This window comes from Chiloscyllium plagiosum, chromosome 12 (genome assembly GCF_004010195.1).
Source record: "Chiloscyllium plagiosum isolate BGI_BamShark_2017 chromosome 12, ASM401019v2, whole genome shotgun sequence".
NCBI classification, from domain to species: Eukaryota; Metazoa; Chordata; class Chondrichthyes; order Orectolobiformes; family Hemiscylliidae; genus Chiloscyllium; species Chiloscyllium plagiosum.
Genome location: NC_057721.1, coordinates 51,013,404 through 51,029,747, shown reverse-complemented (window position 1 = coordinate 51,029,747; position 16,344 = coordinate 51,013,404). Strand labels below are relative to the sequence as shown.

General features: G+C 38.1%; 1 protein-coding gene across 2 annotated transcripts in view; it reads right to left on the bottom strand.

Moving 5' to 3' along the window:
* The window catches only part of LOC122555251 (suppressor of tumorigenicity 14 protein homolog), a 143,029-nt gene that overhangs the window by 44,546 nt on the left and 82,139 nt on the right, over positions 1-16,344 (bottom strand). For both annotated transcript variants that reach the window (XM_043701044.1, XM_043701043.1), the window contains exons 11-15: positions 12,455-12,588; positions 9,497-9,601; positions 2,356-2,463; positions 1,451-1,567; positions 928-1,044 (exon numbers count right to left, since the gene is read on the bottom strand). In XM_043701044.1, the coding sequence (XP_043556979.1) occupies positions 928-1,044; positions 1,451-1,567; positions 2,356-2,463; positions 9,497-9,601; positions 12,455-12,588 (581 nt within the window). The remainder of the gene's footprint in view (positions 1-927; positions 1,045-1,450; positions 1,568-2,355; positions 2,464-9,496; positions 9,602-12,454; positions 12,589-16,344) is intronic.

Genomic DNA, 16,344 nt, shown 5'->3' with positions numbered 1-16,344 from the left:
GAAATGTGTGGTTGAGGTCGAGTATAACTGTGAGAATGTTAGGGTGGCCAGGGAGTACTGCTGGCTGAATGAAAGGCACATAATGCATTGAGCAGAGTAAATCATTATTGATGTAATGACCATGAGATGCACCATGAGGATGCATTTACTTACCTTAACTGCCCTTGTGAGTTCACTATTTTCTGGTTGTTTCTTGATTGCTTCTTTCCAACCCAAGGAAACACTGTTTCATAATAATTTTCCATTAGCCATGATTTCATATATACTGCTTTCCTTTAAGAGACAGGGAGCCTTTAAGAGGATCAGGCTGGTGGCAGTACTTTGTCACAGAACAGCACCAATTGGCCCCTGTTGTGTGTAGAGGCCGAGGGTAACATGGAGAACAACCAACCAGCTTGTGAACTGCTCAGCTTTACCCCACCAGCAGTCAAATAAAGTAAGTAGATAAAAATCTGCCCAGCCTGATTTTGAATTGGTGGGAACGTTACGAATCACAATTGCTACTCAGTGCAGAAGAAATTGTAGCCTGTAGCATTTTCCTAATACATCAGTGAAACATTATCAGAACAGGGAAGCAGCCACTAATAGTAACTAGTTGTAAAAAAATACCATGTCATCTTGCTTCTTTTTTATTAGATTACATAAGGCAAGTGTTGTGGAAAGAGATGTTTCCATGTATGTCAAAATACTATTAAAGGTACAAGACAGAAGCCACCAATATTATTTTAACCCACTTAATATTCAGTAGATTGTGTGAAATTGTTAATTTAATAGCATACAGGTATTTTTAATGCATGCATAAAATACTTCCTGGCTTCCAATAATCCTGTAACTGCTGTATTCTTCACTTCTATGACTATCCTAAGCTTCAGATCAAAATGTGTTGTCAAACCATAAAAAGTTACGCTCTCCTGCTCTTCTACTTACCACAGTTGGATTCATCACTATGGTCTAAACAATCGGTTACACCATCACATTCTGCATTGGGTTTGGCAATGCATTTTTCATTGGCACACTTGTAAGTGTTGGTAGTGCATTTGATGTCTAACAAATACAAAAGCACAGAAAAACAGGGTTAAGAGTGCAATGGTTTGAAGATGCAGAGTTCTAATAGCAAAATTCAAACAAACAAGTTTATTACCAATTAATAAGGTTCTATTGTTGGCAATGTTAGACAATAAATGGTTGATGCATTCATCTTCATTTGTGTTGTAATTTGCAGCTGACTCTGTCCATTTAAAATGACTAAGGGATCTACTAAAATAATAAACAAAGATATGTCTGGAAATATGTCGAGTGCTCATCTGATAATATTGACATTAGTATTTTCTAAAAATGTAAACTAGACACCTTAAAGGGCTCCAAAGCCAATGAAATACTTTTAAAACGTGATCACTATTCCTGGAAATACAAGAGCTTAATTTAATAGGTCAAAGCAAATTGTACCCACCTGTTTTTTCACAATCATTCTCATCACTGTGATCAGGACAGTCAATATTTCCATCACATATGGTACTAATGGACAAGCAGTTATTCTTCTGGCAGCTGAAGAACCCAGCTGGGCAATCTGGAAGTGGGACAGAAAAGATGCAATAATTTGTCATGAAATATTCGTTGAACTAGTTGAGGACTCTTTGGTTGTTACATTTAATTTCAAGAGAATGTAACAGAGCATCCAGTGCCGAATTTGATATCTTCAGTTTGAATCCATTTTCATAGAAAAATATTGATCACCGTATATCGCAAACTTAAATCTGAAATAATGAGCAAACAGGTTTCACTGCAATACTGACTTACAGAACACTGAACCTGAAATTTCCCAAATCCAATCCCATTATCAACTAGACTGATACCTCAGTGGGTTAAATTAAACTGGTGAAATGCTAGATTAATTTGGCAAATACCCTGTTGTGAAGTACTGAACCAAGCAAAAGAAGTTCTTCCCTGTACAAGGCTGGGATTGTATGGAAAAATCTAATTGCAATAGCAGCAGCAATAGGAATGATATGGTTGAACACTATATTCCCAAATCAGAAAGGTTAGAAAAAGTCAGTCATTGTTTTTCCTCCTGATTACTACCTAATAACTCTTGTTAGAAAATTGTGTGTACACATATCTGATGAGAAGTGGATTAGGTTGGCTCTATTGCAAACCCGTCCCTTTTACATTTTAATAGCTTGAATTGCCTGTGGAAAATACCTATTTGGACAAAATACAAAAGAAGTGCACTACTGAAGGAACTGTGCTTATAATTATTCAATAAATTCCAAAGAAAATGTTTGAGCTTCTTTGAAATAAGCTAACACCAATTTTATAATATTTGTTTTTTTACATAATCAAAATACAAGTTTTTACCACAGTTGCTTTCATCGCTCATATCTTCACAGTCATCAACTCCATCACAGACCCAGATCAAAGGCTTACACATATTATTAAAGCATCTAAACTGCTCTGCTGTGCACACTAGAAATGGATCCAAGAAAGAAAGAATTAGATTAATGCATCATTTGGCCACAAAAGGAAAGCAGCTTAATTATAACTAGTTAACAAGGTATTGTTTTACACTGCCAAAAATGTAGACAAGTGACTTCTTAATTTTGAACTAGAATTCAACAAACCAATTAGAAGTTTCTTTTTCTTAAAATAAAGGGCCATAGCTTATCTAGAATTTGAGAAGGGATAAAATCAGGCATCTCACAAAAGGGTTTGTTAAAAATTAGGACATTAAATGAGGAAACTTCACAATACTGGTGTAAGATTTGTTGACAGAAAGAACAGAATAAAAGTAAATGTGTGATTTTAGAATTGAAAATGGCATATTCCAGAAGTCAATTCTGGCTGCAATTAGTTTTGGCCATCTGTTGATATATTGGACAAGTCGGAACCCAGAATGAATGCAACTGGATAGGTCACAAGTTGAATTTTTGCAATTGCTTACAGCTGTGGTTAATCTATTCAGATGAGCTGCCAATGTTCTTTAATGCAAGTTTATTACACAGAAAAAGAAGTTTAACATATGAGCCAGTTTTAAAAAGACTTTGATGTAAACATCACACAACACCAGGTTATAGTCCAACAGGTTTATTTGGAAGCACTAGCTTTCGAAGCACTGCCCCTTCATGCACCTCAAAAGTTAATGCTTCCAAATAAACCTGTTGGATTATAACCTGGTGTTGTGTGATTTTTAATTTTGTGCAACCCAGTCCAACACCAGCATCTCAAAATCATTGATATAAACAGCAAAATAAAGTTGCAATCTGTTGTCCAGCCACATCTTTTACAGATACTCAATGCCACAGAAATATTTTTCCTATCTCAACTCTTTAATTTCTTTCTTGACTGACTCCTACCATTTATTTTTCTTGAACTGCTGAGACTAATTTAAAAAGCTTCTAGATAGCGTGCAAACTGTTCTCCTCAAGTAAAGAAGTGAATTCTTCCACTAGGAGGAAACTGTTCTCCTAAACTCCTAATTCTTCTGAAGTTGAAGTAAACTAATGGCCGATGGCTTGTTTTTGCGATCTACCATAAGATCAGCAATATAAAATTTCCATCAATTAATATCATAGGGATCCAGCTGGGGACTTAATGAATTGCATGTTTTCTATTTAGTTCCCTATTCCAAATGAATTTCTGAACTCACTCAAAAAAAAGCTACCTTCTTTGAACTGAAACCAAAATATGTATGCCTCTATTTTATACACATTTATCATAGTGTACATACACTGAACAACTCCAATACTCACCCCAACTATCCTTAACCCAACCCCATGCTAGCCCTAAACTAGGATTGCAGATGATATGAAAATTAGTGGAGTTGCTGGTAGTGAGGAAGGATATCAAAGGATGCAGCAAGATATAGATCAGTTGCAAAGCTGGGTGGAGAAGTGTCTGGTGATGCGTTTTTGGTGATCAGATGCAAGAGAAAGTGTACTGTTAATGGCCAGACTCTTAGGAACATTGATATACAGAGGGATCTTGGGGTTCAAGTCCATAGCTCTGTGAGAGTTGCAATACAAGTGGTAAGGTCATATGGAAGGCAAAATAACTCCACAGAGACCAGTGTCCCGACACCAAGTCACCCTTTATTTTCGCATGCGTAGTTCTACACACTGGTCTGGCGTCCTCAGAGCCAGCTCTCAGAGTGAGGAGAACCTCTAACCCTCCTGTTTATATCTGTCAGCCAGGTCTCCCTGATCGGACCAGGTTAACAGTCCCAATCAGGGAATCATATTCTATGAGGTCGACCTGGCTGAGTTCATTACAATCATTACAAAAGCCACACAGCATCCATGCCTTCATTAGACAGGTACTGAATATAAAACTTCGCATGTCGTGTTGCAACTGCATAAGACTTTGGTCTGGCCATATTTGGAGTACTGTGTGTAGTTCTGGTTGCTGCACTATAGGAAAGTTGTGGAGGCTTTGGAGAGAGTGCAGACGAGGTTTACCAAGATGTTGCCTGGTTTGGAGTGTATTAGCTATATGGAGAGGTTGGACAAACTTGGATTGATTTCACTACAGCATCAGAGGCTGAGGGGTAACCTGAAAGGTAATAAAATTTTAGAAAATTATGAGGGGCATGGATATCCTGGGTAGTTGGAGTCTCATTCCCAGAATGGAAATATCAAACCTCAGGGGATGTAGGGTGAGGTGTGTGTGTGTGTGTGTGTGTGTGGGGGGGGGGGGGGGGGTGGAATTTAAAAGAGATGTATGAGAAAGGTTTTTTTACATAGAGGGTAGTAGGTGCTTGGAATGCACTGCTGGGGATGCTGGGGAGGTGGTAGAAGCAGATATCATAACATTGAAACAGCATTTTGATAGAAACATGAATAAGCAGAGAATAGAGTGGTATGGACCAGGTACCAGGTGCAGGTAGATGGGATTAGTTCAAAATGTTAAAACTGGTCAGTACAGGCATGTTGGTCCATGCTTGTTTCTGTGCTGTACAGTTTAATGTTCTATATTTTGGAAAATACAGTCTTGAAATTTTTTTGATGCTACCAAATTAGATGTTTGACAAATGACAAGGAGGGTATAATTGTCAAAAGAAAGTCACAGACAGATTAGTAGAAGAAGAAGAAAGGTGGAAGATGCAATTTATTCGGATAGTTTTGTGTAAAATACTTTGGTTGAAAGACAAAGCAAAAGAATTGTTAATGAAAAGTTAAAGTCCATGGATAAATAGATACACACTCAAATGTTTATTGAGTGTGATTAAAGTTAGATAACAATAACAACAATTTGTATTTATACGGAGATTGTAATGTAGTAAAACATCCCATGATGGTTCACAGGAGCATTATCAAACAAAATTTGACACTGACCATCATAACATATATTGGGACAGATAGCTGGGTAAAAGATTTAGGCTTTATTCAACATCTAACATGGTGGAATTCAAACCCAAGTCCCAGAGCATTTGCCCGGAGTTCTGGATGACTAGTCCAGTGACATTGCCATGAGGCCAAAACTTGCCAGGGAGGAATTTGCAGATTTATTGTCCAGGCTCAAAAGGGCAAAATTAGAGGAGTGCAGGGATATAAAGGTTATGGGCCTACAGGAGGGGTGAAATAGGGGTGAGGTCAAGTAGAGAACTGTAAACAAAGGTTAGAATTAAAACTATGACGTTGTTCAATTAAGAGCTAATATTGGCCAGCAAGCACACAGGCGATGAGTGAACAAGTTTGAAGTGAATTAGGATACAGCAAAAGAGTTTTAGATAACTTCGCGTTTATGGGAAGGCCAGACAGAAGTGAATAGAAATAAACAAGTATATAGGTAACAAAGGCATGAATGAGGGCTTCAGCAAGAAATGACCTGAAGCAAGAAAGCAGTCAGATGACACAAGGCAAATAGAAATCATCAAGTCTTGGTGATAAAATGGATGTATGATTGGAAGCTCATCAAATACAACACTAAGTTTGTGAATGATCTATTTTCAGTATCAAACAGTAGAAAGGTCAGGAACTAAATCAGGGGCTAAGGAATGGAGTTTGTGACAGGGATAGAAGGTAATGGTTTTGGTCTTCCCAATATTTAACTGGGAATAAAACCACATGAAGGTCAACAGCATCTTGAATTTGATGGATGAGCACACATTGCAGAAATAATATAATAGCATACTTTACAAAATATTGATTCAATTATGGTTACAGTAATGTGTGTAGGTGTGTGTTCCTATTATAAAAAGGGCACTAGTAAAAATAATAGATTCACCAGGCTGAGAAACTAAGCAAAACTGAAAATATGCTAAGAAAAGTTCTAATAGTAGCTTTAATGTAGAAAATGAATTTTGTTTTAGACAGATTTAGTTTCAATATGGAATGTCAGTGAAAATTGTCAAAATGATCAGAGAGGTTGGGAGTGATTTCTTTATTCAGAGAATTCATGGAGCGGAGATTACTTTGCTACCAGGAGGATAGTGCAAAGATCAAAGCAAATTTTAACGGAAAATTCAAATAAATACTCAGAGGAAAAGGCAGAGCCATGAGGAGAGACTGGAAGAGGAGAGTTAGTTTTGAATTGCTCCAGCAGAGAATAAAGAAGGGCCAATTTGCTAATTTCCAAGTTGATAACATATTGTGTGAAGTGGAAGCAGAAGTTCAGTTGTAAAACGTTGTTCAGTGCTGTCATTTGCTGCAGTGCTTTGGCTTCACAGTGAACCTGTCAGCAGGTTCCCCAATTTATCAGCAAATCTGCCTTCCAGCTGGATAGGGAACATTCTAAAACTGGTTTAAGGCCCAGCTGTAGGTTAGATGATTTGAGGATCTGATCCTCATCTGCAGGGATGAGTCTGATTCCCAATCACAGAGTTATGTGAGTGAGAGATATGATTCAAAGGAAGAAGGTAAGCTTGGGGGAGCAGATCAAAACGCTCATGCTCCTCATGGCCCATGCTTACCCTCTGAATCTGTCCAAACTTCCCTTGAGCTGCCAGATTTTCCAAGAGGTGGAAAACCCAGTCAGCCAGAGTTAAACCTGTAAAACAGGTTAAATACAAGACTGCCAACCTGAATAAGCAATTTAAATGGGCATGTATGTTGACTGTCTGTCTCTGCTCCCACCACCATTAAACCAGGGAAGAGGGAATTATAGAATGATAGAACCCCTATTATGTGGAAGCAGGCCAATTTGCTCATCGAGTCTACACCAACCCTCCCAAGAGCAACCCAACCAGACCCACACCCCTAACCTATCCCTGTAATCCTGCAATTCCCATGGCTAATCCATCAAGCCTGCACATCTCTGGACATTATGGGCAATTTAGCATGGCCAATCCACCTAACTTGCACATCTTGGGAGTTGGAGATTTTTAAAATTTTTACACTTCATCTCAGCCCACTCAGTTTTAGGTTTAAAAATCACTTTTATGCTTCCATTGGTTTATTTTTTTCTTTACTTTTTTTTCAGATTTGTTGTTTTGATGTAACACCTAAGTGTCTACTTACACAAAAAAAACCAGAGGGAGCTGGAAAAGCTCAGCAGATCTGGCAGCATCCGTTCAGAGAAGTCAGAGTTAATGTTTCGGGTTCGGTGACGCTTCATCAGAACCGGACCCGAAACATTAACTCTGATTTCTCTTCACAGATGCTGCCAGACCTGCTGAGCTTTTCGCTGAGCTTTTCCAGTAACTTCTGTTTTTGTCTCTGATTTACAACATCTGCAGTTCTTTTGGTTTTTATTTTGCCAACATACAGAATTTGGAAAAAAACTAGCATTCACTTTCAAAATGAAATATAACTCAAAATATTGAATTTCTTCTTCTCCCTGTGCTGCTAACCTGTCCAAGTTTATAAATTATACCTGTCTGAAGTTCTTGTAGTTTCCTTTATCATTTCCACACACTCTTACAAACTTTGTCTACCATGAATCCTACTTCCTGTTCACTCAATAATAGAAGCTGATGAAGTCAGAATTGTGCATAATAGAGTATGTTCACACATTTCCTTTTCATTGCAATCTCAATGCAAATGGACTAAAACCACAAGTTCCTTCCTCACAGTTCGCCAGGCACTCTCAACTCTCTAAAGGCACAACTTTATATCTCTATTTTAAAGATTCATTCAAAACATTCCCATCTTATTGCTGTCACTGCTGTACTTGGATAATCCCCAAACCTACACACAGAGTTGCAACCAGAAATCCTGAACTTTCCTCCTTCTATCATAAGCTCTTTTTCAATCTGTTAGTGAATTTCCATTCTGTAATATTTAGCTGTCAATTGTGGAAAGGGTAAGTCATTTATCTTTCATTATTTAAAAAAATGCCCATTGCTATGTACATTAAAGATATTAAATCAGGGTCGTACAATGATTTATATTGTAATTCAAGAAATAATGTTTTCCCACTCCTGCCTGACACAATTACTAAGGAGAAGTAAAGATATTTCACTCTCAACATGATGAGAATTGGCCAGAAGAGATTGTAGTTGTGGATGAGAACATAGAACAATACAGCGCAGAACAGACCTTTTGGCCCTCGATGTTGCGCCGACCTGTGAACTATTTTCAGCTTGTCCCCCTACACTATCCCAAAATCATGTGTTTACCTAAGGATTGTTTAAATCTCCCTAATGTGGCTAAGTTGACTACATTAGCAGGTAGGGCATTCCACACCCTTACTACTCTCTGCGTAAAGAACTTGCCTCTGTCTTAAATCTATCAATATTATGGGGTCACCCAGGCACAATGTGGGAAATTTAAATCCCACACTGACGTTTATCAGCTAAAGCTGACCAGGGCAACAATTAAAACAATTTCAAAACAATGGATCAATGTAATTGTTCTCTCCCTGATGCAAGCTGCTACCCACCAATTCCTGCTGCTTTGTCCAGTTACTACCAAGAAGTTTCTGAAACAATTCAGCCCTGAAGTACAACTTAAGGAAATTCGGCCCATTTTTGATTCATCAGCAAATTATGACCCATGACTAACATCTTAGAACAGCTGTTTGTTGATGCAAAACACAATTGGTTGGCACCTGTAGCATTCAAGGTTTACAATTAAATTTCAAATTTTATGATCAATGTCATATATACATTAACACAATCTCACCACATACATATATCTGACTAAATTACAGCGTGATCCTCATGTTGTAAATATTGTTTGATAATATTTGTGCATTTTAGCATCAGTAAATTTTCTAATCATCTCTAAATATTTTTTTAAAATTGTTTTGTTTCACTTTCCAGCAAAATTATAAACAAAACTTTGAATAATCAACAATGTCACTGCACATATAAAGCAAAGCTTCCTACAAAGAAGCATCATGACTTGTCTTGATCATTGGTATATTCATTTAATTAATCATTGTGCAAGAGAATCTCACACATTCACTTATTATGGTGCTCCAAATTTACTAGTTTGGAAAAATAAGTAACTGTCAGTTGATTTATTTCAGATTTATCAAGAATCCTCTTTGTTGTGTATTTAAACTGAAATTCCATCTAAAATAAGCAAAATAATTTGCCAGTATTTTCATTTTTACTTACCACAGTTCATCTCATCACTCTTATCTTTGCAATGAAACCAACCATCACACTTGTTGCTCATGAGCTCACATTTTCCATCTCCACATATGTGCATTCCTTTGCATTCTGTAACACAATGCAGGTGGGCAGTATATTACATGAAATAAGGTGAAGGCTTTTTTCTGTCCTTACTGCCCCTAGGTTACTGCCTAGGTCCTAGCCAAAGACAGATATACAACCTTTGCGAAATACTCTGACTGTGCCACTTTTTAAAACCAGCCTACGATGTACCTGAGTGCACATTAGGTCAAGTAGTTTACTTCCTGAGTAAACAATAGGCTGGTTGAGATTACAGGGACATGAATCACAACCATCACTTTAAATGTTTGGAGGCTCTTATGCTATGGTGGTAAAATCCCTTTGCCTTGGCCAGAAGGTCTGAGTTCAAGTCACATCTGCAGCAGAGGTGTGTTTTAACGTGTCTGAACAGGATGATTAAAGTAACTATCACTTTATAACATCGCAAAGTTGTCAATGAAGGCGAATGTTGGACAGCAATAGGATAGATGAAAGCTGAAACTGGAAGTGGAGTGTGAGGCAGAAGGAGAATGACAGTGTCAACTAAGATTGAAGATAACTGCAATTTGAATGAGGATAAACAGGGTTGAGTTTTTCTATGTCTATGGTGATGGGTTTGTTGATAGACAGGGACAGAGGCTAGCAGCCAATACAGACAAAACAATGTCCAATTTCGTAGTTGTACTAGCTTTTTGTTGCTAACAGAATGATATCTCGAATTCTGCAGAAACTGCCATCAAAATGGAGACAGCTTCCTGGGAGGAGGCAGTGAGATCATCAGTACCAGAGACTCTGTGCATCAAACAGTGCAATGCAGCCATTGCCTCCATCGAACCACCCAGAGGAGTTTCCCCTCTACTTTGATAGGTCTACTGCTTTGACCCTAAAAATTTTAGCAATTAGTTTTGGCAATTTAAAAACATTATGCTAGATTTCTTCAAAAAAATGACATAATTATTTCCTATAATCTTTTGTAACAATATCCTTGAATATCAGTTTATTGTTCTGCAAATCCATTTATGGAACAGAATGTGTAATATCTTAAGTATGTAAGCCAAGCATAGCAAGTTTGTATTTAAGCATGAATAAAAGTATATTTTTTTCAATAACTGCAAAATACTGCAGATTTGAAATAAAATAACAAAGTGCTGCAGAAACTCAGCATGTCTGACAGCATCAGTGGAAAGAGAATGTTCCAAATAAGAGCCAAATGAGATGCAAGCCTTTAACTCTTTCTGCATGTATTTGTTTTAAATTTATTTAATATGAATGGAACAGGTTAATTTAAGGAAAAGAATCCTGCAAGAATTACAGTTACATATAGCTTGGAGGGGATGTTCAAAATGCGAACACTAAATGTAAACACGGTCAAACTGCAGGACTTTATTTGGTAAGCTTAAATAAGGTTTTAAAGTTTTGGCAAAGAAAGGAATATGCAAATTAATTAAATCCTGAACTTTCTTTTTAAAAATCACTTTTGGTTCTGATTATAAAACCCTTACCCTAACAGGGTGAATAATCAAAGGGGAGTCTTCCACATGCTTACCAAAGGTTCGAAAGAAGAGTTGAGAAAACACTGTGGAAATGCTGTGAATTCAATTTACACCATCTCCTGAAGTATTTCGGGATGCCTCAGTGAAATTGTGACAGATTAGCAGGAGAATCCCCAGTGTTGTAGTTCCATTTTGTAGATGTGGTCCTATCCCTTTTTAAGCCGTGAAAAGAATTATTACATATACTACTTCAGCTCAAATTTTGACTGTAAGATGGGACATATTAAGAGTTGGGTGGAGTATTGAATGGAATCCCCAGCAAATTCCTTGTTCTGAAGCCTGGATATTTTAACTCCTGAGCTGCTCTTAATATGAATCTGCCTCTTGTCTAAAACCAGTGGGAGATACCTGAAGGTCACAGGAAGTCTGGGTCAGGCTGATAGCTGGCAGAAGGAGGCTAGACCAGGGCAAAAGAAGCCCAAGATTTCTTTATTTGATCAGAAGTGGCAGATTTGCTCCTCCTTGATCACAAGAAACTTTTCAAAACTTAAACAGATTATTTACCCAATGTTGCTTGCTGCCAGCTTTCGCTGGTTCTATGTTAAATTGGCAGTGAGTTCCAACTTAAGTCATCAACCACTGACATTTTGATTCAGCGACAAAGTAATAATTCAGCAGTTTATGTCTGACTGCCTACAATATCCCTCCCACCTACACCTTTTTTGTTGGGCAAATAAGACTACTTTATCTTGTACCTCTCACCATGAGGGAAATCTGTTATAACTTAACAGTGTGCCTAAAATTGAAAAAGGTATGGTCAAAGTAGAAGATAATCTGAATCATACCCTTTATTTTTTCTAATACCAGCAAGTCAGGAAAGTGCAGATTTTTAGTACAGATTATATATATCTTTTGGTGAGAAAATATCCATTATATTGAGCAGTTTGCTTTTTTGACATGGTAGCTTGTCATTTAACTTGCCTATGATCAAATATATTCATTACTAAATAAAACTGTTTAATAATAGCTAATATCAGAAACTATTTCTGTGTTTGTAAACATGTAAGTGAAAGTCACATGACAATCCAAGATGTAGAAATATTCGATTTTCGAACTGAAAAATACGACCATCTTCTTGCCTACTAATGTTAGAAATATTAAAACAAACTTTGGTTTGACATAAAATTAAATACATTTTACTCCAAAAGAGAGTATACTAGTGCCTCTGTATTCCCTTGGCCAATAAGCTGGTTCATCCAATAACCCATTGTGGTGATACCATTTCGTTGCCTGGTTTGAATCTCTCATTCCATTTTTATAACGTGGTATAATAAGGAAAAGTGGCTGAGAAAGCCTCACTAGTATCAAACATTTAACACCATTTACTGAGTTGGTTGAAAGTGCTCACCTTCTTCAGGATCAAAGCTGCTGTATTCAGCACGAAATCCAAGATTACTGGTGTAAAAGTCTGAGTGAAATTGGACTTTTAGAACATTAGATGTACTAGGTACCACCAATGACCTGGAGTATTCACCGCAGTATCTAAATAAAGAGCAGCAGTCATTGTGACTATGAACTATGAAATGATGTATAAATCCATACAATTACAAATAATAAGTGATTCCATGCAATACATAAATACAAAAAATGTTGGTGTTGACTCACTAAAGTAATTTTGCTCTGTTTACATGATCAATGATGCAGTTGTAAGTTAGGAGATTGGACAGGAAATCAAAGATGCACATAGCAAGAATGCTCCAGTAGTCAGTAACTTACATCTTATACAATGTACGGACTACATTAGCAATAATTACTGTGGGATTGAGTTCCTGTTAGGGAACAGGGTATCCTACATTTGGTTTTGTGCAATGAGAATGGATTAATTAATAGCATTGTTGTGAAAGGTTCTTTTGGAAAAAGTGAACACAATACGATAGAATTCTAAAGACCATAAGACAAAGGAGCAGAAATTAGACCATTCAGCCCAACGAGTCTGCTCCGCCCTTCAATCATGGCTGATAAGATTCTCAGGAGAAAGTGAGGGCTGCAGATGCTGCAGATCAGAGCTGAAAAATGTGTTGCTGGAAAAGGATTCCTGAAGAAGGGCTTATGCCCGAAACGTCGATTCTCCGGCTCCTTTGATGCTGCCTGACTTGCTGCGCTTTTCCAGCAACACATTTTTCAGCTCTGATAAGATTCTCATTCCATTCTCCCGCTTTCTCTCCATAACCTTGATTCCCTTGATATTCAAGAACCTATCTATCTCAGTCTTAAATTTGTCATTGGTATAGAAAGCAAAGTAGTGCAATCTGAAACTAGGGTCCTAAACTTAAAGGAAACAATGAAAGGAAGAGGGTAGATTGGATCCATTAGACTGGATAAATCCACAGCTAGTGGATAGGCAATGGTTAATACTGAAGGAATGAATGTAAGTATTACAACAGTTGTACATTTCTTTCAGGCAAAAGAACACAACAAGAAATATTACTCAACACTGACTATGGACATGGATAATACAGATACAAAATCTTGCTGTTGCAAGTACCCTGAGTTCAAAGTGATTGTTAAAAGCTTTCATAACCTCATCAAAAGCTACTTGAGAAATTCTGAGGTTAATAATTAATCTCCACTTGGAGAGAAAGTGAGGACTGCAGATGGAGGTCAGAGTTGAAGAGTATGGTGCTAGAAAAGCACAGCTGGTCAAGCAGCATCTGAGGAGCAGGAGAGTCGACATTTCGGGCATAAGCCCGTTATCAAGAATGAGGCCTTATTCCTGATGAAGGGCTTGTGCTGGTAACTTCAACTCTCCTGCTCCTCGATGCTGCCTGACCAGCTTGTTTTTCCAGCACCATATTCTTTGACTCTCCACTTGGGGAGACAAGATTTCATCAGAATAGTCAGCATTTTGTCAGAAGGAGTCATGCCTTACAAATTTCAGTGAACATTTGAAGAGGTGACCAGATGTAGATGAGGATACTGTATAGATATAACTTATATATTTATTTTAGCAAAGCCTTTGACAAGATCCCGCATGGGAGACTGATAGGGTAAGAAGGTTCGATCCAGGGTAACCCAGCAAGGTGTATCTAAAATTGGCTTAGTGGTATGAGACAGATGATCAGTGCTGGGTTCCTTATTGTTTGTGATATCTACAAACAATGCGGAAATAAATGTGTGGGTGGGGAATGAGGAGCTGATTAGTAAGTTTGCAGAAGACATGAATATTGGTCAGTTAAATGACACGAGGAAGAAAGATGAAGGTTACAGAATTACGTAGATGGATTGATCAGATCAGCAACATGAAATTTAATCCTGATAAGTGTGAGTTGGTGCACTTTGAAATACATAACAAGACAGGGGAATACTTAATGAATGGTAGGACACGAAGAAGCTCAGAAGCACAGCAGGATCTTGGGATGCTGTCCACAGATCCCGCAAAGTGCAGGACAGGTGAATTGGTTAGTTCAGAAGGTATGTAGGACACTTGCCTTTATCATTAGTGGCATAGATTTAAGAGCAGGGAGGTCATATTGGAGCTATATCAAACTTTGGTTAGGCCATAGCTGGAGGGTGCAAAGGAGACTCACAAGAATTTGCTGGGATGGAACAGTTTAGCTATGAAGTTACACTGGAGAAGCTCGGGTTGCGTACTCTGGAGTGGAGAAGACTGAGAAGGGATCTGATTGTGGTGTTAAGTTTAATGAGGGGCATGGATAGGGTAGATAGAAAGCGAAGTTAAAGGGTCAGAAACGATCAGTAACGAGGGAACATAATTTTACAGTGGAAGGCAGGAAGTTTCGAGGGGATTGGAGGAAAAGATTTCACCCAGAAATCCGAATTCCTTGCCTTCTACAGTAATCTCAAAACTTTTAAAAAGTGCTTGGACAAGCACTTTAAATGTCTTAACATTCAAGGCTACTGGCCAAGTGCTGGAAAATGGGACCAGTATAGATTTACAGTAGTTTTTGGCAGTGCAGACTTGATGGGCTAGAAGCTTCTTTTGTACTGTATGATTTTATGAAAATCATCTGATGTGCCTTTTATGCCTTTGCAATGTAGAATATCATAAGCTGTAGTTCCTCTCAAATTTATGCATTAACTTGTTCAGTTTTTCTCTTATTATCTAGTTTGGAACTAAGTTTGTATCTTAAGAATTGTATCCTGTAAGATGTACAAATCTGTGTTCTACTTGGCTCATCATTAAATTGCAGTGAGATCCGTGGTCATAGGTTCATTAATGAGCCAGCAGACAAGAATCCCATGTCAGTCCCTTCTGTACTCTGAGTTAACTGGGGAAGATTTTCTTGTCTGAAGCGGGGACAGAAGTAGACAGTTAGGAGGCTGGAAGATCGCAGCAAGTCAGGCAGTATCGGGAGATGGAGAAGTCGACATTTTGGGTGTAACCCTTCTTCAGGATTGGGGCTGGGTGTGGGGGGGAGCTGCAGATAAAGGGGGTGGCAGGGGCAGGGTGGTGAAGTGGGGATAGATGTAAACAGGTAGAGGGTACAACCTGGTTGAGCAATGGGAGGAATAAATCTGGTATGTGGACAGAAATAATGTTTCACCCATGATTTAGTGGGCCTGGCCACCATGCGTCCTACTGTGGCAGGCTGCAAAACATCCAAAACCAAAAATGAGTTTACTAGGATAAGGGAATTATACTTTAATTACTTCAGTTGAAATAGGCATCTGAATATTTGCATAAATATATGTGTTAGTTATAGATTGGACCATAAGAAAGTTTAATATTGGTTTGGATTTTATGCTTCAGATGGCCAATATCAAAAGCAAAAGTATCCAAGTAATGCATTCCATTAATATCTGGCCTGATCTCCCTTAATTTTTTTTCATGTTACATAATTTCATGGACAGTCTGTTTTGCTATTACAAAGTCATCAAATTTGAATTGCATGTGCAACTTTCATCTTCCATGTTTGAGACAAAATTGCCTAATTCATAGACAATAGACAATACGTGCAGGAGTAGGCCATTCTGCCCTTCGAGCCTGCACCACCATTCAATATGATCATGGCTGAACATCCTTAATCAGTATCCTGTTTCTGCCTTATCTCCATATCCCTTGATTCCACTATCCTTGAGAGCTCTATCTTAAATGAATCCAGAGACTGGGTTTCCACTGCCCTCTGGGGCAGAGCATTCCACACAGCCACCACTCTTTGGGTGAAGAAGTTTCTCCTCATCTGTCCTAAATGGTCTACCTCGTATTTTTAAGCTGTGTCCTCTGGTTTGGCACTCACCCATCAGCGGAAACATGTTTCCTGCCTCCAGAGTGTCCAA